General features: G+C 33.5%; 1 protein-coding gene across 1 annotated transcript in view; it reads right to left on the reverse strand.

Moving 5' to 3' along the window:
* SPAG16 (sperm associated antigen 16) overlaps positions 1-27,104 on the reverse strand; it is a 947,698-nt gene that overhangs the window by 909,975 nt on the left and 10,619 nt on the right. Inside the window, exons 3-6 of the mRNA XM_032402814.1 lie at positions 26,329-26,424; positions 23,610-23,728; positions 17,413-17,550; positions 5-112 (exon numbers count right to left, since the gene is read on the reverse strand). Coding sequence (XP_032258705.1) covers positions 5-112; positions 17,413-17,550; positions 23,610-23,728; positions 26,329-26,424 — 461 coding nt within the window. The remainder of the gene's footprint in view (positions 1-4; positions 113-17,412; positions 17,551-23,609; positions 23,729-26,328; positions 26,425-27,104) is intronic.

Consider the following 27,104-nt stretch of genomic DNA (forward strand, 5'->3'; position numbering starts at 1 on the left):
TTACCCTTTGAGGTCATTAATTAATTTGTTTTTTTCCTGGACTATTCGTTTATGGTGCATTCGGTGAAAATCACGTTCTTTTTGCGTTTTCAGCAGATCTTCTCTAGCTTTGCTGAAAATAATAATTTAAAAAATCACTGCTAATTCCAAAAAAGCATTTGACAAAGTACAACATCCATTCATGATAAAAAAACCTTAACAAAGTAGGTTTAAAGGGAACATACCTCAACATAATAAAGGTCATATATGAAAAATCCACAGCTAATATCAACCAAATTGGGGAAAAACTGAGAGCTTTTTCTATATGGTCAGGAACAAGACAGGGTGTCCACTCTCACCACTTTTATTCAACATAGTATTGGAAGTCCTGGCCTCAGCAATCAGAAAACAAAAAGAAATAAAATGCATCTAAATCAGCAGGAAAGAAGTCAAACTTTCACCATTTGCAGATGACATGATATTCTAGACAAAAAACCCCAAAGACTCCAACAAAAAACTGCTAGAACCAAAAGATGAATTCAGTAAGGTCACAGGATACAAAATCAACATACATTTCTACACACCAATAATGAAGCAGAAGAAAAAGAAATTAAGGAATCAATCTCATTTACAATTGCACTAAAACCTAAGATACCTAGGAATAAACCTAACCAAAGAGGTGAAAGATGAAAACCATGAAACACTGATGAAAGAAATTGAAGATGACACAAAGAAATGGGAAGACATTCCATGCATTCATGGATTGGAAGAACAAATATTGTTAAAATGTCTACCTAAAGCAATCTACACATCAAATGCAATCCCCATCAAAATACCAATAGCATTTGTCACAGAGCTAGAACAAACAATCCTAAAACCTATATGGAACCACAAAAGACAACAAATAGCCAAAGCAATCTTGAAAAAGAAAAGCAAAGCTATAGGTATCACAATTCTGGACTTCTTATAATTACAAAGCTGTTGTAATCCAAATTATGGTACTGGCATGAAAACAGACACATAGATCAATGAAAGAGAATAGAAAACTCAGAAATGAACCCATAACTATATGGTCAATTAATCTTCCACAAAGCAGGAAAGAATATTTAATGGGAAAGAGACTGTCTCTTTAACAAACGGTGTTGGGAAAAGTGGACAGCAATGTGCTAAAGAATGAAATTGGACCACTTTCTTACACCATACACAAAAATAAACTCAAAATGGATGAAAGAGTTAAATGTGAGACCTGAAACCATAAAAATCCTAGAGGAGAACACAGGCAGTAACCTCTTTGACATCAGCCATAGCAACATTTTTCTAGATATGTCTCCTGAGGCAAGGGAAACAAAAGCAAAAATAAACTATTGGGACTTCATCATAATAAAAAGCTTCTGCACAGCGAAGGAAACAATCAACAAAACTAAAAGGCAACCTACATACAGAATGGGAGAAGATATTTGCAAATGACATATCTGATAAATGGTTAGTATCCAAAATATATAGAGAACTTATACAACTCAACACCTAAGGAACAAATAATCCAGTTAAAATTTGGGCAGAAGACATGAATAGACATTTTTTCAAAGAAGACACACAGATGGCCAACAGACACATGAAAAGATTCTCAACATCACTGATCATCAGGGCAATGTGAATCAAAACTACAATGAGATATCACCTCACACCTGTCAGAATGGCTAAAATCAACAACATAAGAAACAACAGGTGTTGGCAAGGATATGGAGAAAGGGGAACCCTCTTGTACTGATGGTGGGAATGTAAAATGATGAAGCCACTCTGTAAAACAATATGGAGGTTCCTCAAAAAGTTAAAAACAGAACTACCCTACAATCCATCAATTGCACTATTAGGTATCTACCCAAAGAATACAAAAACACGAATTTAAAGGGATACACGTGCCGTGATGTTTATAGCAGCATTATCTACAATAGTCAAATTATAGAAACAGCCCAAACATCCATTTATTGATGAATGGATATAGACGATGTGGTGTATATACATGTGATGGACTATTACTCAGCCCTAAAAAAAAAATGAAATCTTGCCATTTGCAACAACATGGATGGAGCTAGAGAATATTATGCTAGGTGAAATAGTCAGACAAAGACAAAATACATATGATTTCACTCATATGTTGAATCTAAGAAATAAAACAAAGAAGCAAAGGGGAAAAAAAGAAGAGAGACTCTTAACTATACAAATCAAACAGATGGTTACCAGACAGGAGGTGGGTGAGGGGATGGGTTAAATAGGTGATGGGAATTAAGGAGCGTGTTTGTCGTGATGAGCGCTGTATGTTGTATGGAAGTGCTGAATCATTACATTGTATACTTGAAAACTAATATTACACTGTATGTTAGCTGACTGGAATTTAAATAAAAACATTTTAAAAATTATTCCTTATTCCTTTCTGAAAAAATGTAATCAGTTCAAATCCAGTATTGAACAATTCTAAAGATAATTTTAAAAAACAAAGATTCCATTATAATTCACATTGAAGGATTTTAAGCAACGCAGTGCATATGGCGTTGGGAAATGAATGGGACACCACCTATAGCTCAAAAATATTCATTCACACTCCATTTAAGTAAAAGGAAATTAAACATATGTTGCCAAAATAATGTATAATCCATCTACTTTCATAATGAATTTGTTTACAAAATTGAAATGCCTATTTAAAACAGGATAATTCAAAATAATTACAAATAAAGGAAAAGACTTACAAAATTTAATTCTGAATCTGCTTGAATATATGGTTAAAAGACAATGTATTGGGTTACTTAGTTCTGATAATTGTGAAAAAGAAAGCATATATGTTCTGGGAAACCCAGATTTTATTCTGGTAATGCATATGAAAAATATGTACCACCTGTAGACCATATTAGTAGAATAATTGGTAACCTGACGAGAAAGTTTCTTTAGTTATCAGTGTTGTAACACAGAAGCATTCTTCAACTGGATATACCTTCTGCAAACCCCTGATAGAAAGCAAACAAGGGTATTCTTTCTAAGCCTAGTCAGTAAAAAATTAATAGGAATTATGTTAGTTTCAATATATGTTAGTTTCAATATAATAATGTAAAATATAATTATAATGAAAAAGTAGCTATGTAACAGTCTTAGTTAACTGACAAAGTGCTACTGCATTGACATTCCCATGTTCTGAAAAATGGGTGCACTGAATTCAGGTGCTTACATCTCATAAGAGGTCACAATGGAATAAATCAGAGGTATCACAGGATTTCAAAATACAGATTCACATAAAATAAGTGCAAAAAATATATATTTCTGCATGAAGAGCTACGTCAAAGCAATCCCTGAGGAGCAGAGACCGGAATGCTGCCAAAGAAGCAGGATGAGGTTAGGTTTTCAGGCCCCTGACGGGGCATATTATGATCAGTGAGACTTCTGCAAGATCAAGTCCCATGTGGCATATGGTGAAAGTGTCTCATCCATTCTTCCAAGTTTCTTTCTTCCCTTCTCCTCATATCCTCAAACCTCTCCCATTTTTTAACATGACCTTTTTCTGAACATGTCCTTTATTTTACTGCCAATGTTGTAGTTTTTATCACAAGTAATAAACAATGTGTCACAGGCGTCACAGGCTACTCCCACCATCTAACCCTCAACTTCATTTCCATGCCAACAACTTTGAAGGAACAAGAAATGGCTGACTGAGGAATATGTCAATTAGGAGATGAACAATGTATTCTGTCCAGGTTTTAACCCTCACTGTGAATGAAGATGGATGAAAAGTGAGGGAATCCCTCTGCCACCATTTGCCTAATGAACAGTGAGTGAAGAGGGAGGACAGAGTTTAAGTAGAGTGATTTAAAAAGATAAAAGGCTGAGTTGATATTTTGTTGTGAAAACACAAGAATACCACAGGAATTCTCATTCATTTGTAAAGTGGTTTACATATCTTCTTGTACATAAAAATACTCAATGTTACTGTTATCATCACATCACTATTACTAATTAGTATAGCAGAACAGATATATTCAATTTCTCTAACAGCTTGATTTATTTACCTAAAATAGGGGGCATGCCAGTAGATAAATATCCTCTCATGGACAAAAAATATCAGGATACATGCTTATTAGTAACACTGTAAAACTTTATAAAAGATTTAAACTTTTATGAACATCTGTTTTTTTTTTAAAGATTTTATTTATTTGAGAGAGAGAGAATGAGAGAGAGCACATGAGAGGGGGGTAGGGAAGAGGGAGAAGCAGACTCCCTGCTGAGCAGGGAGCCTGATGCGGGACTTGATCCCGGGACTCCAGGATCATGACCTGAGCCGAAGGCAGTTGCTTAACCAACTGAGCCACCCAGGTGCCCCTATGAACATCTGTTTTGAGTCTACTAAAGCTGTCTTACTTTCAACAGTTTGATGAGTTATATAAATGAGCTAATGTTTTATTTCTCTTATCTGAAATGTAAACCCATAATAGGTTAAAAAAAACTTAGAAAAATAAAAAGTTTCTTAAGCAGAACTACAAATGTGCAGCATTGCATCAGCTCCCTTTTTAAATATACATTTATAGGCCTATTTGTACTTATCCCAGGAAAGACAGCATAGGAATTGATTGAAGTATTAGACCTTAAAGTTTTCTGACCATTAAATTGGTTTTCAGGGACTTGCTTTCTATTTGCACAAATGAAGTCTACTCAGTAAAACAATTTAGATTCATTTCATGGTGATGCTTCTGTTATGACCTTCCTGCTGTCCATCTGCTTAATAAAAAGAAAATAAAAATTGCACTAAAAAATAAAATTTATAATATTCTTATAAGCAATTAATATTTTAAACTATACAATATTTTCTGATTAATACAGCACCTTTGTGATTTAAAAACAAATCTTCTACTAAGACACCAGAAATTCTATTTAAGTACAATGAAGTAAAAGTTATTCAGTGAAGCATTCTATTTAGATTTATCATAAAGAACATATTTCTTACTGCTTTTTCTTAATGAGATGGCAGAATGACTAATTTCCCCACTTCAGGAAACCAACATACCAAAATCTACAATTAAAGTATGAAATATTAGAATACTCATATTTTTATCATATTATAAAAGCACTGTCCCAAAAACTCCATGTTTCAAATTATGAATCTGATTTAATAGTGTGCTCTTAAAAATTATTTTTAAATGAATGCCCCCAGTAAAATAATTTTGTTAACTGTAAAGTTTTAACTATTTTAAGTGACCACTGAATTATAGATTTATTGGGTTATTTTGTTATAATTTGGTAAAAGGAAGCATACAAACATTTTCTTGTTTATTGGCACCAAAGTAGGCCATCTTTGTCATGTATTTTTCTCATGCACAAACAAAAATCAAAGTAACTTCTGGTAATAGTATTACATAATAACCAATTATTTCATTGTTTTCAACTGGTTATAAATGAATTCATTTAACTCACTAATATTAATACTGGAATAATTGTTGGATAGCCAAAATGGGTTCAATCATATTCGAGGAAAACTTTCATTATATACTTAACCAAAAAAGAAAGGGATATACCCATGTCCAGAAAAAAATACCTTCTTAATTTAACAAGCAATTACCTAAACACTAAACCATAAAATTTTATAGGCCTCATTATTATCTTTATTTCCACAGTGTTTGTTTCTGAAAGTCATTAAATTAAATGGGTCTCTGGAAAAGCTGGATACTCTTTGACCTTCTATAGAAGTGAATTTTGTAAGTGAAGTTTAGGGCTGCTTAGTAAAGCACCTAATTTTTCCTCAATATTAATTGCTTTTTAATTTTAGTTTCTTTATGTCCATATTTTCTGGCAGAAGATTTAAAAAGAGTATTTCATTATTTTTAAAATGGTACATTTTAATCTTCTAATTAGCAAACCCAGTCAGTTTTTATTTTCTGTCAAACCTTCAGTACACTCAATAAAACTTTTCTGGTCTGCATTATATTTCTTTAATGTAGAAACCCAGCTAAGGACAGCAATACTCTAAATGAGGCAAGACTTAACTTTATGGAAAGTTGTTAAAAATTCCATTATGAAGGGAAAATGATGCCTACTCCAAAGGAATGGTATAAAAGGGGCAAAATTATCAATTAATTACTCTAAAAAAATATTAAAAGCTTAACAAAAAGCCAAAATGTTAATAGCACACATTCACTTAAGCCCCTCCTACTTGTCAGAGGTAGGCCCTGGGGTTATGTTGAGCACAAGATACGCCCATTATATGGAGCTCACAAAATAACAACAAAATATATACATTAGATAATTAGATGCAAAGGCATAAATTTCAAACTCCTTCATAAATATACAGTATTAAATTAAGGATAATCTAAATAAATGGAGGGATACGCCATAGAATAGAAGACTAAAATTTATGAATACATCAATCCTTAAAAATATATATGTATATGTAAACACAGGTGTACACACACACACACACATATTCTTCCCAAATCATGTTATAAATTCAATTCAATCTCAATCCCCCCACCTTTCTATAGAAATTGACAAAGTGACTCTAAAATTTATATGGAAATACAAAGGACCCAGAATAGCCAAACTATCTTTAAAGAACAACAAAGCTATAGGACTAACGCTACCTGACTTCAAGAAATTACCTAAAGCTACAGTAATCAAGAGTGTGGTACTAGAATAAAGACAAACAGATTAATGGAACAAAATAAGAGTCTAGAAACAGACCCACAATTATAGAGTCAAATGATTTTCAATAAAAATTCCAAAGAAATTCAATGATGGATGAAATTTTTTTTAAGAATGGTGCTAGAACAATTGGATATTCCTTTAGAGAAGAAAACTAATCTTTAGCTCCTACCTTACACTATATACAAAAATGAAAGATAGTTATAGGCTGAAATAAAAATTCTTAATCTTTAAAGGTTTTCGAAGAGAACACACAGACTAATATCTCTGAGACCTGGGAGTAGGCAATAGTATCTCAGACAAAATATCAAAAGCAATACTATTAAAAAAAATAAATTAGACTTCATCAAAATTTAATACTTCTGCACACCCAAAGACACCATAAAGAAACTTAAGAGTGAAGCCATAACTGGGAGAAAATATTCACAATGTTCTGACAAAAGATTTATATCCATAATACGTAAAGAACTCTTACAACTCAACAATCAGACAAACAATCTAACCAAAAATGGGCAGGACTTACACAGAAAGTAAGAGAGATGAATAGTCAATAAGTACACACACACAGACACACACACACACACACACACACATGTTCAATATCATTAGGTATTAGAAAATACATATCAAAGCCACAACAAGCTGCTACTATACAATTACTAAAATGGCTAAAATGAAAACCACTAACAATACTCAATGTTGGTTACAATGTAGAACAACTAGAACTCTCATAGACTGATACTGAGAATGTAAAATGACCCAACAAAATGTTGGAAAATGGACTGTCAATTTCTTATAAATACACACTTACCCTTTGGTCCAGTAATTCCACCCCTAAGTTTTTAACCAAAAGAAAGAAGGCACATTCCCACAAGAAGACTTGTATACAAATCTTCATAGCAGTATTATTCATTAGGTACCACAGTTGAAAATAATCCAATAGAAAAATAATAAACAAAATGTGACATACACTATACAACAGAATACTACATAGCAATAAAGAGGAACAAATTACTGATAAATTCAAAAATCACAGATATATTTTACAGAGTTTATGCTGAAATGTAAAATGTCAAACACAAAGAAACATACATTCTGTGATTCCATTTATGAAGTTCTTAAACAGGTAAACTGATCAAATATCAGAACACTGATATATCAGAACACTGATTGCAGGGGCAGGGATACCTAAGAAGGGACATGGAAATTTCTGGATAGACAGAAATGTTCTACATTAAGAAGGGTATGGAAGTGACAAGACTTTATCTGTTTGTCAAAATTATGTAGCTAAGACTCGGACATCTCAATTTATGTAAATTATAACTCAAAAAAAGAGTATAAAAAATAATGCATTATACTAAGTGTATGTAGAGTAGGGTATGGGTGGGGTAGAGATGAATTAAGAATGGCAGAAAGATGTTAAAACTGATAGGCCCATGTGATCACCTCTAAATCCTTGATACTTTTTCAGAATTAGGTTAATATATGTAAATAATAAATTGCTATGTATATGTCTTCTGGAAAAAATACTACTTTTGATGTTTATTCAGTGTTGCTGCTATTGCTAATAATAAGGTTGACAAAGATAATGATGATGATGCTATTCTACCTACTTAATATATATTGTATACCAGGTATTATGTTCATTATCCTATGATAGGTAAGTCAAGCACAATTGTTGCCTTCATCAGGTTCACAGGAGTATAGAGAATATTAATAAGGAAACAAAATATAAACTTATATAACCATAAACTAGTGAATGTTATGAAAGGAAAACAGGGTGCTATAATACAGAATACTGGTTTAATCTTTATTGAGCACTCACCATGTGACAGACATTGTGCTAAACACTTTAAAATGATTCCCCTCAAGGACAGATAATACCATCCCACTTACATATGAGGAAACTGAGTGATAATTATATTATTATATCTAGTAAAGGGTAGAGTATCATGTATTTGTGTTACTCTCTCCATAATACCTGATATCAATATCTGTTCTAAATTAAAGTTTGACTGGGGTTAGTAATGCTGAGTTTGATAACAGCAGATATTGACCTTTCAAGAACCTAACTGTTCCATAAAAAGTTTGTTTGACTTCATCATTATGCTGTAACCAGATAAGTCAACCTACAAGAATGTTAAGCAGGATATAATGTATTCCATATTTCCATCATGTCCCTCCATCCAGTCTATTTTCCAACAAAAACAAGCTCACACTAGGCTTTTCTTCAAAATTATCCATTAGCCTCACATCCCACTCAGAGGGAAAAAAAGCAAACTTCTAACAAAGGGCTCTACCATTTATCCCCTGGTTCCAGTCACTATGGTCTCCTTACTAGCCCCCTAACAAGCCAAGCTGTGCCCACCACAGGCTCTGCTACTTCCTTTTACCTCTGCCTGGAATTCCCTTTTCCCAAGTTTATACATGGCCTCCCTCAGTTTCTTCAGATATCAGACAGGACTTCCCTCACCACCCTATATAAAACTGCACCCCATTTATCTCTGTCTCCTTTACCATGTTACTTTTCTTCCTAGAGTTTGCCATCACACGTTATATCTGTAAACATCCACATGTAGTTAGTGGCTATCTTATTGGACAGCACAGCCTTAGAGAGTGTTAACAGTGCAGAGGTAAGAAAAAAAAAAGCTGTCAATGAGTTAGAAGAGGTAGAACAGCATGCTGTCACAGAAGCTGAAGGAAAAAAGGAATGAAGTAAGATGCATAATTGAGTGGAATAGGATGCACAATTGAGTGGAATAGGTGGGGTGGACGCCAGACTGCAGGATGTTAACGTACAAGTACAATGAGGCTTTTAGGAGTAAACCATCCAAATGAGAATATTTTCAATGTCTACATTACAAGAAGACATAAAGCACTAGGTCAAGATACAAAACAAGATCAAGCAAACAAGTTCTTTTTTTTTTTTAAGATTTTTTTTTTTTTCATGAGAGACATAGAGAGAGAGAGAGAAGCAGAGGGAGGGAGCCCGATGCAGGACTCGATCCCAGGACTCTGGGATCATGACCTGAGCCAAAGGCAGACGCTTAACCATCTGAGCCACCCAGGTGCCCAAGCAAACAAGTTCTTAATTAATGAAACTCATAGTAGCCTTTGTGGACCTCAGACTGAGGTGAATATTGTGGCATGTCAACTACCCAATAAAACAAGGTTTATGAAATAATGTCTTAACTGTAAAAGATATGATAACCCCAAGTGATGCCTTCTAGTCTTCATTCAACCAACAATTCTGTAAATGTGTAGCAGGTTGCTTAAATTCTAGATCTCTCCATTTAAAATGACAACTGGGACTATATCAAAATAAACTATTGAGGGTGCCTGGGTGGTTCAGCCGGTTAAGCATCTGCCTTCGACTCAGGTCATGATCTCGTGGTCCTGAGATGGAGCCCTGCATCTATTTTATTTATTTCTGATTTTTTCCTTGTTATTTCCTTCCTCTACTAAATTTCAGCTAAGTATCATCTTTTTCTAGTTCTTTGTGGTGTAATGTGTTAATTTGAAGCAGGGAGCCTGCTTCTCCCTCTCCCTCTCTCTCTGCCCCTCTTCCCCTGCTCATGCTCACTCTCTCTCTCTCAAATAAATAAAATCTTAAAAAAAAAAAAAACTATTAACACTACATCAAAATAAAAAGCTTTTGCACAGTGAAGGAAATCATCAACAAAACAAAAAGGCAATCTACAGAATTGGAGAAGATATTTGCAAATGATATATCCAATAGGGGGTTAATATCCAAAATATATGAAGAACTTATACAACTCAACACCAATTTAAAAATGAGCAGAGAACCTGAATAGACTTTTTTCCAAGAAGACATATGAATGGACATGTGAAAAGATGCTCTACATCACTATTCATCGGGTAAATGCAAATCAAAATCACAATGAGATATCATCTTACACCTGTCAGAATGCTAGTATGAAAAACAAAAGAAATAACAAGTGTTGGCAAGGATGTAGGAAAAAAGCAACCCTCATACACTATTGGGAGAAATGTAAATTGGTACAGCCACTGTGGAAAATAGTATGGAGGAATCTCAAAAAAATAAAAAATTGAAATACCACATGATCCACTAATTCCACTACTGAGTATTTACCCAAAGAAAATGAAAACACTAATTCAAAAAGATAAACACACCCCTAGTTTACTGCAGCATTATTTACAATAGCCAAGATATGGAAGCAACCTAAGTGTCCATCAACAGATGAATGGATAAGGAAGATGTCACACACACACACACACACACACACACAGGAATATTACACAGCCATAAGAAAGGATGAGCTGGAACAGCATGGATGGACCTAAAGGGTATTCTGCCAAGTGAAATAAATTGCTCAGAGAAAGACAAACACCATAGGATGTCACTCATCTGTGGAATCTAAAACACAAAACAAAGTAATAAAGAAACAAGAATCAGAATTAGACCTATAAATACAGAGAACAGGGGCGCCTGGGTGGCTCAGATGATTAAGCGTCTGCCTTCGGCTCAGGTCATGATCCCAGGGTCCTGGGATCGAGCCCCACGTCTGGCTCCTGGCTCGGCGGGGAGCCTGCCTCTCCCCTGCTCATGCTCTCGCTCTCTCTCTGTATCTCTGTCTCAAATGAATAAATAAAATCTTTAAAAAAAAAAAAAAAAAAATACAGAGAACAAATTGATGGGTGCCAGAGGTAAGGGCGGTGGGGTGGATGGACAAAATGGGTGAAAGTGGGAGATACAGACTTCCAGTTATGGAATGAGTAAGTCATAGGAATAAAAGGCACAACATAGGGAATACAGTCAATGATACTGTAATAGTGATGCATGGTGACAGATGATAGCCACATTTGTGGTGAGCACAGCATAAGAGAAGTTGAATCACTATGTTGCACACATGAAAATAATACAACAGTGTGTGTCAACTATACTCAAATAAAAAATTATTTAAAAAGTTAGTCAGGTAGCAATCCAGAGCCATGAATTAAAGCTCATTTGAGAAAATAAATACTTTTCCCTATGTTCTTGTACCTAAAGACCCCTGCAGATTGAAAGTGAGGGGGTGGAGAAACATTTATCGTGCAAATGGATGTCAAAAGAAAGCTGGAGTAGCAATATTTATATTGGACAAACTAGACTTTTTTATTTTTATCTTGCTTTGGTATCAGGATAGTATCAGGATAGTACTGGCCTCTATTCCATTATTATTAAGATTTTGATAAAGATTGTCATTTTTTTTTTAATGTTTGGTAGAATTCACCAATGAAACCATGGGGTCTTGGACTTTTCTGTGCTGGGAGATCTTTTTTTTTTATTAAAGATTTTTATTTATTTATTTAACAGAGATAGAGAGAGAGCACAAGTAGGAAGAACGGCAGACAGAGGGAGAGGGAGAAGCAGGCTCTCCGCCAAGCAGGGAGCCCGATGCAGGGCTCGATCCCAGGACCCTGGGATCATGACCTGAGCCGAAGGCAGCCGCCTAACCGACTGAGCCACCCAGGTGCCCCTGTGCTGGGAGATTTTTGATTCCTAATTTAATTTTCATTCTTGTTATTGGTCTAAGATTTCCTATTTCTTGGATCCAAGATTCATGATTCAGTCATGATAGTTCTTGCATTTTTAGAAATTATCTGGGTTTTTTCCTAAGTTATCTGATTTGTTAGCATATAATTGTTCATAGCAATCTGTTACCACACAATGTATTTCTGTGGTTATCTGTTGTATGGTTTTCTCTTCCATTTCTCATTTTGGTTTTTGAGTCTTCTCTTTTTTTTTTTTTTTCTTAGTTAATGTTAAAGCATTGCCAATTTTGTTTATTTTTTTGGAAAAACTAGTCATTACTTTCAATGTTATGTTATTGTTTATTCTGGACTCTATTTTATTTATTTCTGATTTTTTCCTTGTTATTTCCTTCCTCTACTAAATTTCAGCTAAGTATCATCTTTTTCTAGTTCTTTGTGGTGTAATGTTGTTAATTTGAACTTTTTCTCTTAATACAAGCATTTATAGCATAAATTTCACTCTAACATCTGCTTTTGTTGAATCCCACAGGTTTTGGAATATTGTGTTTTCTTTTTCTTTTGTTTTGAGACATATTTTGATGTGCCATTTGTTTTCTTATTTGGTCCATTGCTTGTGCAGTAGTGTGTTTAATATTTACATATTAAATATTTATTATTTACATTGTAGATTTTGTTTTATTGTTGATTTTTAGCTTTGTACCACTGTGGTTGGAAAGTATACTGGCATTATTTCAGTCTTCTTAAATTTGTATTATTCGTTACTCTTTTTACATGTGTACTTGAAGAAAATGTGCATTCTATTTTTCTTGGAGGAATGTTTTATATATATATATACACACACACACATATTCTTAGAACCATGTATTCTGAAGTATGCTTCAAGTAAAAAATGTTATTGTTGAAAAAAAATAATAATTACTTTAACTGAGGAAACTCATTTAAAATAAAGCATATCAGAAGGGAGGGGTGGATGGATGAGTAAAATAGGTGAAGAAGATTAAGAGCACACTTATCATGACAAACACTGAGTAATGGTTTATAGAACTGTTGAATCACAATATTATACACCCAAAACTAATATAACACTGTATGTTAACTATACTGAAATTAAAATTAAAACTTAATAAAAAAATAACATTAGGAAACCATTGGGGAATATCAAAAACAGGAGTAATTCTAAATATAAGAATTATTGAAGCAGAGGTCAAGAAAATGAGAAAGTGAATTAAATTCAGGATGTTGAGTTTCAAAATACATTTAAGTATATAGTAGTAATTTGGTAAGTGCATTTGGATGTTTTGCCTATTCTTTAACGTGTCTGAAGTGGTCACAATAACCAAATTACAAACAAATGTGTAATTCAGAAATAAATTTTTATGGGAACTTAATTGATTGCATAATTGGTCAAAAGTTTCCAAAAATGGATTTTCACATGTTTATCTACTATGACCTTAATTTTAAAATTGAGTATTAAAAAGATTAAAAAATAAGTAAAATTGAGTATTCCAATGTATGTACAATAAAAAATAGATAAATAAAATGACAAATGGTCTGCATTTTATTATAAAAGTACAGTTATGTTCTGTAACTGTATATCAAACTTGGAAACCATTCTGGAAAACAGTTTGGCAGTTTTTATGGAACTACCCCATGACCCAAGGGAAATGAAATTATATGTCTATAAAAAGTCTTACACACGGGCACCTGCGTGGCTCAGTTGGTTAAGCGACTGCCTTCGGCTCAGGTCATGATCCTGGAGTCCCTGGATCGAGTCCCACATCGGGCTCCCTGCTCTGCAGGGAGTCTGCTTCTCCCTCTGACCCTCCCCCCTCTCATGCGCTCTCTCTCTCCTCTCATCCTCTCTCTCAAATAAATAAAATCTTTAAAAAAAAAAAAAAGTCTTACACACGAATGTCATAATTGCATCATATATTAAGCAGAAACTTGACACAACCCGAATTTCCATCAAAAGAAATATGAATAGACAAATTGATATATTCACATAATGCAATACTATTCAATAATAAAAAAATGAACTATGGATACACCAAAACTATGGATGAATCTCAAAAATCTTAAGTGAAAGAAGGCAGACAGAAAAGAGTACATATTGTATGATTCCTTTCAAAAGAACTTTAAGACGGAGTTAAACCAATATATGGTGATAGAAATCAGAACAATAATTGCCTAAGGGAACGGGTACAGGAAAACTTTCTGGGGTGATGGAAATGTTCTATATATTGTGATTTGGCTTAGTGACTACATGGGTATATATTACAGTTAATCAAAACAGATTGAACTGTACATTTAAAATCTGTATATTTAATAGTATATAAACATTTTTTAATTAACACAGTTTATTCAGAGAAAAAAAGATTATCAAACTACTACCTATATTATTCCTCTCCAATATCTAGTATATACTTTTACATTCAAAGTAACTATAAACACTTCCTAATAGTACATTTTTTCCCTTAAAGACATCTATGTATAAGGAAATTTTCCAAACATTTATTTCTAAAACTTTTTTTTTATCAAGGTATAATTTACTTATAATGTTGTACCAGTTTCAGGTACATAATGATTCAACATTCATACACAGTGTAAAACGAACACAATAAGTATAGTTAACATCCATCACCATACATGCATACATATATCATACATGAAACTATATTTTAGATAAGATAATCAACACTTGTAGCAAGATAAGGAAAACCTCTGTTCTAAAACAGGCATTGCTTACAAAAGAGAAAAGGACCATTTTTTTTAAATTATAGCAATTCAAATGAAATTTAGAGTGAAATATTTCCCTTTTCATGTCTTCCTTTATGCTTCATCATTGCTGAATTTCAAAAATATTAATGATGTGATGATTAAAAAAAATCCAAGGATGACAGGCTTTAGAGATATTGATAATAATAGCTGACATTTTCAAAGCACTTTGTGATTTACACAGCTCTTTAATATGGATTGTCTTATTTAATTATCACATCACTCCCTAGGAGTTAATAATAGTATGTATAATTACTCCCAGTTTAACAATAAGAAAACTGAGTTGATAAGTAGCAGAATATTGGAAGCTAGGTATTTGAACCTAAAGTTCAATACTCTTTCCATGGCAATTCTCTTCTCTAGATAAATATTAAGCTTATAGCTATATGATTTCTCTGATTTTTCTAGATACATCATTAAATGCTACCAGTATAATCAGGACAATATATAACATATCTGTAAACCTTACTCTTTTTACATACCAAATATTGGTTATTGTTAGAAAAGTATTTAACATCTACACTTATCTTGCTTTAAGAAACAGTCTTAATCCTGGAAAGGAAAACCTTATGGTAAGTTCTATAAAAGGAATCCCATGTTTATTACTAATCCCTATTGGAAAAATATCTTCCAAAGTCAAATTGAAAAACCTGTGTGATAAAACATTACAATGTAGGGCAAACTTATAGCATGACAAAGGTAGTTTTGGTAATATTTTACAAAACTTCATTCTTCATTTTCGAAAATGTAACCAACAGACTTAGGCTCTAGAGACATGCTTCACCAAAAGGTGTCATAAGAGCCCAATGTGCTTAATATTCATTTAATGATATAAATAGTAGGCACCTACTAAGGGTCAAGCATCTTTCCTTCAAATTTTCCATGTCTAGGAGATTAAAGCAAATATTTTCCTTTTCTAATCTGTTAAAGTTTAATTACATCAAATAAGATATATTTAGGAGATAATAATCATAACCTTTGAAACTAAAACTATATTTTAATAAATATAGCAAATTTTATATACATTTAGTAATCTGATAGCTTAGTAAACACAAATAAGAATCAGATTTCATTTGAGTGATATCTGTTTTAATTATGGGATAATAATTTGCATAGGTAATAGTTTATATGGTTTTGATTATAGTTATTAAATATAATATTCAATAAACAACCAGTAATCAACAATGATTATTTAATGTCACTATGGCAAAACTCATTGCAAAAAGAGGCTCTATCTATTCAAAAGAAAATTAGCAAACTCAAGCAATAATTCAAAGAAGATCAGCAACTGAAACAGTATGCCAGGCAGCACTCTGAAAAATTTGCTGTGTCAAATTCCCAGTGCATCCATTAGGTGTCTATACAATATCACAGTGAGCATCAGGGCCAATAGTGCAAACCACTTCTGAGAAATGAACTGAGAATAGAGAGAATGCTGGGTCTAGTAACTTATCATTCCATGGATCATCATACACTTTTTTCTAAAATGTAAAATGTCAAACAGTACACCCATAGATAATATGAAACTTGTATAACTTGCAAAAACATTTCTATGAGTAATAAGTGAATAAATGATCATACAAATTATCTTTTATTTACCACCACCTTTTAAAAGTAGGAGTTTTTAAATTTTCCTTCACTTTGCAATACAAAGTCTTGTTTTTTTTACATTAAACGTTTTTACAAAGACCTCAAAAATATTATGTTCTTGTATGGTAGTTCTGCTTATCTAATTTTTTGTTTTGATATGATTCTTTAACAGAGAAAACTGCTCTTTAAGTATGTTTAATAAAAAATAATAAACAAAGCATGAACTTTCTCTACTCCATATCTAAGCATTGATTTTCCATCCAACATTGTCTTAGATGAGTAGACTCATCCCTAGTCAACACATTCACATATTTGTCTATGCAAGAATAACAGTGTTTATCTAAATTTGTTCGCCAAAAACTACGTCTTCCATTAATTTCAGAAAGAAAGATTAGGCTTCTGTTAAGTTTCTCTTCTATGCATAAATTCATGCTAGGAGATGATGAAATAACAGTTTCTTATGGGGAATTTTCAAACACCAAAATTCCTCTAACTAGGAATACACTAGCTCCTTCCTTCCTCTCTGTCTTCTATAATTTTATTATTATTTCAGAAATTAGCTTATCCTCATAGGGGAAGATTTCCACAAACCATGAAAAGATTATCAAAACCATAAGAAAGTGAGTGTTACATAACAAATTAACCATCTCCTATACAACTCCCCGCATTCCACTTTTCCTGGTGGGTTGCAATTGTGAGAGTTCTGATCATCTGTTCAATTAACTTGCTACTGAAGCCTTTCACATTCTTTCCAAATAGAATTTAAATATAATTCAATTCAGAATTAAAGCTCCGGTACATTAACCACAGTTAGCTTCATTCAACTCTTCTATTTAGTCCAAAAGAAAAAAAAAAGTCATTTAAAAAGTAACATACTCAGCTGCCTGTTTGTAGTGTTTCAAGTCTTTCTTCAAATTTTTGTTCTCACTTTCTAAAAGCATATTCTGCGTGTAGACATCTGGAACATTCCCAGTATCTCTAAGTTCAGTTACTCCCTTCTGTATTAACTCATACCTAGGATAAAATCAAACAAAAGGCTTAATGTTGTTTCTTTCTACTAAATTGGTTTAATTTATGTACAATTCAAAAAGTTAAGTCCTAGGGGATATTTATAGAAATGAGTTGTGGTATTACTTTTGTAAATTGAAATGTCAAAATAAATAATATATATTTAAAATTAAAAAAAAATAATTGCTAGTTACTAATATCATCATGGTACATAAACTATAACCGAACATCTCGTATGTTCCAGGCACTAATCTAGACACCAGTAAAATTAACAAAACAGTCCAAGTTCCCATCCATTCTAGTGTGAAGAGTGATTATGTTCTATGAAATAAAATAAAGCAGGATCAGAGGGGGAGACCGAAGTGGAGAGTGATGGGGGCATTTGTGCTATTTTATATAGGCTGAACACAGAAAGTATGACTGGCAAAGTGCTATCTGAGCAGAGAAATGAAAGAAATAAGGAACCAAGTCATGGGGATATGAAGGAAAGGAGCATTCTTGGTTGACAGAAAAGTAAATGTAAAGACCCTGAAAAAAGGAAGTGCATGACATGTACAATTAAAAGCAAAAAGCCTGTATATCTGGAGTATCTGGAGCTGGAGGAAGGGAGAGAGTGGTACGAAATGGGTCAGGAAGACAGCAGGAAGCAGGAGAGAGGAATGTGGTTTTACCTGAATCAGACTGAAGCCATTGGAAGGCTTTGAGAAACAAGTGATACTGGTCAGATTTGCTTTAAAAGGATTAGTCTGTTGGAGGGAGGTGGGAGGGATAGGTAGATGGGTGACAGGTATTAAGGAGGGCACTTACGATGAGCATTGGGTGTTGTATGTAAGTGATGAATCTCTAAATTCTACTCCAGAAACCAACATTACACTGTATGTTAATTACCTAAAATTAAAAAAAAAAAAGGGGGGCGGGGGGCGCCTGGGTGGCTCAGTCGGTTAAGCGTCTGCCTGCGACTCAGGTCATAATCCCAGGGTCCCAGGATTGAGTCCCACATGGGCTCCCTGCTCAGTGGGGAGCCTGCTTCTCCCTCTCCCTCTGCTTGCTGCTCTGCCTGCTTGTGCTCTCTCTGTCAAATAAATAAACAAAACCTTTAAAAAAAAAAAAGAAACGAAACTTTAAAAAAAGATTAGTCTGGCATCTACTTGAAGAAACTGACTCTAGAGGAGCAAGAGTAGAATCAAAGAGACTAGTTTGGAGGCTGTTGCAGCAGTCCAAAAGAGAGAGAATGGTGGCATGAACAAAGTTGGTAGCAGCAGAGATTATGAGAAATAGGTACCTTTTGGACTTGCTGTAAAGGTGGAGCCAATGAAGATTTTCTTACGAATCACCTGCCAAGAGTTGGTTAATAAAAGAGGTCAAAGATGACTCCAAGGTTTCTGGTAGAACAGCCAGCCATTTACAAAGATGGGAATGAATGCAGTAGGAATTGGGTGGTTGGAGAAATTAAGGATTTGTTCAATGCAATATATCTACCAGGTAATCAAGTGAAGATGAATACTGGGTATACATGTCCAGAGTTCAGGGAAAAGGTCAGGACTTGGAATTCAAATTGGGGAAGACTGGACAAGGCCATCTAGGAAGTGAAGTGAAGAGAGAAGTGAAGTTCCTAGACTGTTTCAAGACTGGGAAGATAAGGAAATACTACCAAATAGAGACTGAGAATGAGAGGGGATAGTGAAGTCATCAGTGAATATGAGAGCACTGTGGCTCAAGAACCAAGTAAATAAAGTGTTCCGAAAAGGAAGAAATGAACAACAGTGATAAATGCTGCATACAGGATGAACAGGAGTACTAAGGATCAGTCGCTGAATTTGGCAATGTGCAGCACTGAAAAAACTTTTAGTAGAGTCATGGAGATGATAGTGCCATCAGAGTAGGTATAAGAGTAGGACATAAGGAAGTGACAACATACTCTTTCAAGGCGACATGATAAAGTGGAGCCTAGGAAACCTAAGATGAACTTAAAAGAGGATGTGGCATTCAGGGTGTTTTGTCTTCTGCCTTTTTTTAAAATATATGAAATATTGTACATCTGTATGCTTATGGGAATGATGCAGCAGAGAGAGAAAAAGCTTAGAGTGCAGAAAAAGAGAGAGAGGGGACAATTGCCGAAGCAATGTCCTTGAGTAGGTAAGAGGAGCTGGGCTCCAGTAGACAACCGGAGGGTTGGCCTTAGATAACCGCATGCATGGCTCAGGCTCTGTGACACGTGAGGAGCAGGAGGCCGGAGAACAGAGGTGGCAGGTTAGTAGAGAGGGAGGCAGGAGTCACAGAACTTCCATTTTCTCAGTGAATTAAGAAGGAACATCAGAAAATCATTTACAGATTTGTAAATAATTATAATTTTAATGATATGTATATATTATATATAGCAATAAAACTACATAAAAAATAATACAAACATAGAAAAACATTTCAGTAAAGAAGTTATTAACAAAGAAATCCCTACAGAGTTTGCTATAGATGAGCTAAACATTTCTTTAAAAATGTTTAATTATCAGCATTTTCATATTATAAATCTTAATTTTATTAATATATTACACGTTAATATTCATATGGTTGTGTGTTATATATCTTATCTGATATTTAAAAAAACACAGCAAGACAAGCTCTGTAAATATCCAAAAAGTTAAGAAAATAGAATCAATATTAAGTAATATTTGCCACAATTTATAAAACAAATAAACATTTAATCATAAATTCACTATTATATTCATATTTAGAATGTGATTTATACTTATCTCAGAAGAGAAGATGTAAGGACTGATTAAAGTATTAGACCATAAAGTTCTTCTGACCATAAAATTGGTTTTCAGCAACTTGCTTTATTTAAGAAAAAAATCACTAAAGAAATTATTTTGATAAGAAAAAAAGTGATATGTAGTCCCTCTCTAAATTAAATGCTATGTAAATAAACTAATATGTGGTAAAATAAATACAAATCAAGCATAATACAACATATCACATACTATATCACATATATCTGAGGATATTCAAAAATAATTTATCAAGAAAAATTTCTGTAATCTATGTAAAAATATCAAAGATGACTTCAAACTCACTAAAACTATTCTAATACTATTAGATAATTAGGAATCAATTTACAAACTCCAGCAATACATTAATACATTTCTCAGTAAAACCAGCATTTTCTACATAAGATTTTTTGGTTTTGTTTCATGTGTGTGTGTGTTAAAGAAATATCCTGGCCTTTTTATTTCTTCCTCTTTATTCACTCACACTTAGAATAAGACTGAAAAGTGTTCAAATGGGAAAAAGATTGTTACATAACTATTAGGAACAGGAAATAAAATTTACTACCAACAGACCTGCCAATAAAATTATTGCCAATAAAATTACATTAATGGTATTCATATTTACCATAAGGTCCATAAACTACTTAGAATTATATAGGAACAGAAAATACACATATTTCAGGGAGACAGTACAAAGGCTTTCATAATATTTGTTTATATACCAAAAGAGTTTAGGGCCCACTGTCACAAATGACAAATAGCATGAGAGAATTTCAGTAAACACATCAATAGCATCATAAGAGTAAGGGTTATTTTTCCTTCCTGATGGCACCCAAGGCATAGGATATAAAAGACAGAAAAACAATCTCCTAGATAATAACAAATATCAAATGAGAATTTTTCCTCCATGTTTTCAGGGACAGTTAGGGAAAATGCTTCACCAACAAAGACAAAATTCCATTAGCTACTGTTAACCCACAGTGCAGACTTTTTTATAGTTAATAGAAAAAATTCCTACTACATTCACACACACACACAAAATCTTTTTCTTTCTTTTTTTTTTTTTTTTTTTGGAAATGGACAGAAAATAGTTTAGAATTTGAAAAAAAAAGCTTTCTGGGCTATATGGTCTCCACTGTGACTGACTAACTTTGCTGTTATAGCATGAAAGCAGCACAGACAATACCTAAAAGAAAGATTATAGCTACGTGCCAACAAAATTTTATTTATAAAACAGAGGCAGGCCAGACTTGTTTGCTGACCTTAGATTTAAAGAATTTACTGCAATTACAGTTTGAAGATTGAAAGACAACAAGTCCAATTTTACTGCCCAGGTTTTTTGGTTACTTTGAGGTTTTTGTTTTATAAATTAACAATGGGGAAAACTTATTTGTCAACTTTTGTAAGATTAAATGAATGCGTAGCAATGAATACTATAAATGTTCTTCTCCATAATAAAAAATGATAAAAAATATATTTGATATTCCTACTGTCCTACTATGCAGAATAAGCAAAGCTTTTGGATCAAAGTAAAAAATGTTTCATGTGAAATAAAAATATTCAATACTGTGTAATCTTATTAGAAACAGTTTGTAAGTTTATAACAAGCTGGCAGCTAGGGATAAGGATACAATTATTTGAACCACAGTATTACCAAACCCATGTAATAAAGAGATAGATGAATTTTACTTTAAAATTATTGTAATATAATAAGTGGCATGCTTATATAGGGGTTCCATAAGTCCTAATACCATTGTAGTTTCCTGAAATTTCATCTCAATTCAAACTGCTAAATCTAAAAGGATAACATGATACAACAAGCACTTAATTGTTAAGAGTATACTTGGTTCCAGATTTCTCGATGGGATGATCATTTCACACTTTGGGCTGGACAAACATGTGAGTACTAGTCCTAACACACCCACTTAGGAGAAAAAAGGAACTGAGCCACATTAATTTTTCATTTCATTAGTAATGTAAATTAATCATCTACCTACTTTTACAAAAATGTATTTTCTAATACATTTGTAGTTATTTCTTGGGACATTTTTATAAAAATCATTCACGCAATTTCCAAATTTAATAGGAACACTATTATTTTACTACCATCAAACTTGTTCTTTTTCCTAAACTGTATTAATGAAAAATGGTTCTCTTCATTAAATTTATTAACTTTAGATATGCAATTTAAAGTAATAAAACTGATTTCTTCTATGTACATGGTCTCGGTAGATGAGAACCAAAAAAAGCAGCAAATAAAAATTACATCACAGTCGGATTAGTAGAAATTACAAATTGCTCCTTATATTTAAAATTAGGATTTAGTCCCAAAACACTACAAACATCTTTCTGTATCATAGTATTCCCTTCCCAATGATATGGAATGGCTTTTAAAATGGCTCAAACATATTTTTATATCCAATTACTTAATAATATTTCATTAAAGAATGTTGGGTCTCTGAAAACATGCCTGGTGACATTACTACCATTGTAAAGGAATAAAGACAGCATGCCTGCTGATTTTCATAACCAATAAGTTATTAAAATTTTCAATTATAACAAGAAAATCTGTGTTTAGGCATCATTTGAAAATATAATTCTGCTTATTTCTTTTTTTTTTTTTTAAGATTTTATTTATTTATTTGACAGAGAGAGAGACAGCGAGAGAGGGAACACAAGCAGGGGGAGTGGGAGAGGGAGAAGCAGGCTTCCCACTGAGCAGGGAGCCCGATGCGGGGCTCGATCCCAGAACCCTGGGATCATGACCTGAGCTGAAGGCAGACGCTTAACCACTGAGCCACCCAGGCACCCCAATTCTGCTTATTTCTAAATGAAGAAATATTTATAGAAAAAGAATCAATCAGTTGTGTGAGTAGGGAAAGGCAGGCCATTACACTAGAAGTAAAACAAATGAAGTAGTAATCTTGGTAGGATGTCTTAATGCAGGAAATATTACCCTTAATAATTATGCAGAATATATTAGAAAAACATTTCATAAAAGAGCTTTGTATTATATAATCCTGCGAGATATTCCATTTTCTTGACTTTTGAAAATCACTCAAATTTGAATATTTAGGAAGAATTTTTAACAAAAACTTCTTTTACATTGATATCTTAATTATGTGAGAGAGAGAGAGAGAGTGTGTGTGTGTGTGTGTGTGGTAGTTCCAGTGATAGGGATGGGAAAGGCTTCCATCCATTTCATCCATTTTGTATAAGCTGAGCAACTTCAAGTCCTTTAAGACAGTTAAAAGTGTACATGTTAGCATCCCTAGGTAACTATTTATCCAAATAATTGTTTACCATTCAGACTGAAAGCAATCGAGAGTTCTGGTCATTCCCATTTTGATTAGGAAATTGCAGAGAAAGTCTTCTATCACTTCAGGTGTCGGTTGCTTTGAAGGAAAGACTGTTTTCTGTTCCTGAAATTTAAATGTGCAATTATTTATTTTGAAAATATAAAATCATCACTAAGCTTTGATTACTGGTACAAATAAGCTGTTCATTTATTCATTCACTTGTTCATTTTTTCATCTATTTTTGTTGAGTGTTATGTTCCAGGGACTATTTTAATCACTAGGGATAAAGGAGTAATGAATTTATACACTAGATAAGACTCGGTCTTCATATCTAATAGTCAAGTAGTGGAGAAAGAAAATGAATAACTAAATTAAAAATATACAATATGGCAGATGGTACTAAGTGCCTGGGAGAAAAAAAGCAGAGGATTGAAGGGAGAGAGAGCCAAATGTAGGGCAGATATGTGTGTGGAGCTGGGCTGCTATATATATAGGGTAATGAAGGAAGATTTCACTGATAAAGTGGAATCTGAGCATAAATCTACAGAAAGAATCATGTTTCAGTTATAGCATCAGCAAATTCAAAGATCCTGATGCAAGATTATCTAAAGATTATCTAAAGAACAATATTAGATCGAACAAGAATAGATTATCTAAAGAACAATAAGGTCAGCTTGTCCTTTCAATAGCATAGAACACATGAAAAAAAAGAAAAAAAAAGTATGGACCTTTAAATTCTTTCAATTATTATCATTATAAAAAGAAATATAATGAATTTTGGTGCCTTGAGCTTTAGAAACACTATGATACAGAAGAATTATGTGCTTTCTTCTATGCTATGGAGTGGCTTATCTACCATTTCATAATGGAAGTAAGTCTATCAGCTATATCAGGGGTCAGCTAACTGTGTAAATAAAGTTTATTACAACACAGCCATGCCCATTTGCTTACATATTGTCTACGGCTACTTTCATACTACATGAGAGAAGTGAGTTGAAACAGACATCTTACGGTCTTCAAAATCTAAAATATTTACTACATGACCCCAGAGAACAAGTTTGCAGACCCCTGAACTAGGAAAGTGGAGATATTTCAGCAAGTGAGATATGAAATTAGAACAGCCATAAAACTACCATAAGTCAATGTATAAAATAAGTCAAATAATGGGTAGACACTTAAAAATATCAAAGCATCATTGTTTCCAGAGTGCATCCATTTTCTTCTCATTGCCAAGAACTTACCAATCTAACTGCTGATCGTTTAGACAGACAGATCTATTTTCATATATAGAAACTCAACAGCAGACTTTCTTTCCTCCTTCCCCTTCTTAACATGGTAATGGTTACAGACCAGGTAAATGTTACATACCTGGTAATAGTTACATAGAAATGCAGTAAGGAAAGAATCTCTTTTGCCCTAAAAAGTTCTTTTCAAAAGTGCTATACATAATTTAATGCTGATCTTAATTACTAGTAGCTGCTACAACATTCAAAACAATGATCAGATGAAGCAAATTTGGGAGGCTACCGAAATTTCCTGACAAATGACTAGGGTTTTAAAATAAATTTTAACCCTCAAGCAGGATAATTTGGAATAGCTTCCCTAAGGTCATTTAATTTTAAAGATTTTTATTTATTTATTTGTCAGAGAGTGGGGCGGAGAGAGAGAGAGAGAGGCAGGCAAAGGAAGAAGCAGGCTCCCCACTGAGCAGGGAGCCCGATGTGGGACTCAATCCCAGGACCCTGGGATCACGACCTGAGCCGAAGGCAGTCGCTTAACCGACTGAGCCACCCAGGCGTCCCTCCTAAGGTCATCTTAAAAGATTATATAACAATGTTGATTATGCGCAGGACCCTATATCAAACATGGAAGATGCCAGGGTAGCAGAATACAGCATCCCCGCCTTCAAGTCTGAATTATGGTAGAAGATTATATATAATTGCTTGATAAGGATATAATATGGCTGGAAGTAAATATTCATTACACAATAATAAATGCTACCTTGGCATTTTTGGTCAATAAATTTGAATATGATATTTAGAATGAGATGGATGATAGTTGAAGGAATTGGGAATACAGGAGGAAAAGGAGGACAGAGAGACTGTACTTTTTTTTTTCTTTTTATTTAATGTGTTACAAAACACATTTTAGTATCTGTATCCAATAACAAATTCTGTACATTAGTGTTAAAAATCCTTGGTTTAATATCCAGTGAGATTAAATAGGCAGAGTTCTGAAGGAAGGTGTCATTTGTTGTGAAGTTATGTAAGAGTAACCATGATGTAGAAAATGACAATCCAAAAAAGAATAAATATGACTACTTACTTAAAGTGAAGGGGTACGTACCCCTTCGGATCACTACATTTGTATCTTTGGGGTAACAAACTGAGGGTTCTAGAGGGGAGGGGGGTGGGAGGATGGGTTAGCCTGGTGATGGGTATTAAAGAGGGCACGTATTGAATGGAGCACTGGGTGTTATACGCCAACAATGAATCATGGAACACTACATCAAAAACTAATGATGTATGGTGATTAACATAACATAATAAAATAAAAAAAAAATTTTTTAAATAAATAAAGTGAAGGTGTAATGATAAAGACACAGAAGAGAAAAAGGCATAACAAGTGACAGGACAGCATTTAGTATGTAAAACTTAAGTCTCACTGCTAAACTATAGATTGTGTTCAAACTACACAAACAATAGGTTGTGTTCAATTCTCACCAAAATCTGAATATCTGTAGCCTGTTCCTGGACCATCTGAATTGCTTTTGCTAGATCTTCTTCACCTTCTGGAATGCTAAAATTGTCATCTGATATCTAAATCAAAGAGAAAAAGGACAGGAAGAGCAAGCAGGAATATAAAACACCTTACTTCATTTCAGAAATAATTTTTCTCACAAAACAATGGACCAAAAATTACACCTTATGTAAGACACCATGTCATTCTGAAGTTCTGTGACAAATGAATCACTAACAAGCAGGAGGCTTTCTGACTTCCTTGTAAATATCACTCAATGTCACCTCTGATAAACTCGAGATCAACTTATGGGTATTCGCTTTTACATATAAAGACAAAGGTAGTCTAACAACTCTGCTGAGAAAAAATGTAAGGCCACTTCTTTTTCATAAATACTAGCAACTGCCAATCTCTAGTTTATTAAAAAAATAAATAAAATAAAACTCACTGCCTAGATGTTAGGCTCTTGGAAGAATGCAACTGACTAATTATGACATTAATGATAGTTAACACTTAGCATGTGCTTCTTGTGTGCTGATCAGTTCTATGCCTTTTATCTGAACCCTTCAGTAATTTCATGTGACACATATTCATATTATCTCTATTTTACTACTACTAATAAAAAGTTTATCTACTGTTTGTTCTGTCTTTTACTTGCCCAGGCCACAAACTTCCTGGCTTGCTTCCACAGTTGTACTTACTATGTCTGTCATCTAGGAGCGACTCTATGCACCAAGTCTTGGAAGTAATGATAGGTCCC

The sequence above is a fragment of the Phoca vitulina genome, unplaced genomic scaffold (assembly GCF_004348235.1).
Source record: "Phoca vitulina isolate PV1807 unplaced genomic scaffold, GSC_HSeal_1.0 scaffold1, whole genome shotgun sequence".
Lineage (NCBI taxonomy): Eukaryota > Metazoa > Chordata > Mammalia > Carnivora > Phocidae > Phoca > Phoca vitulina.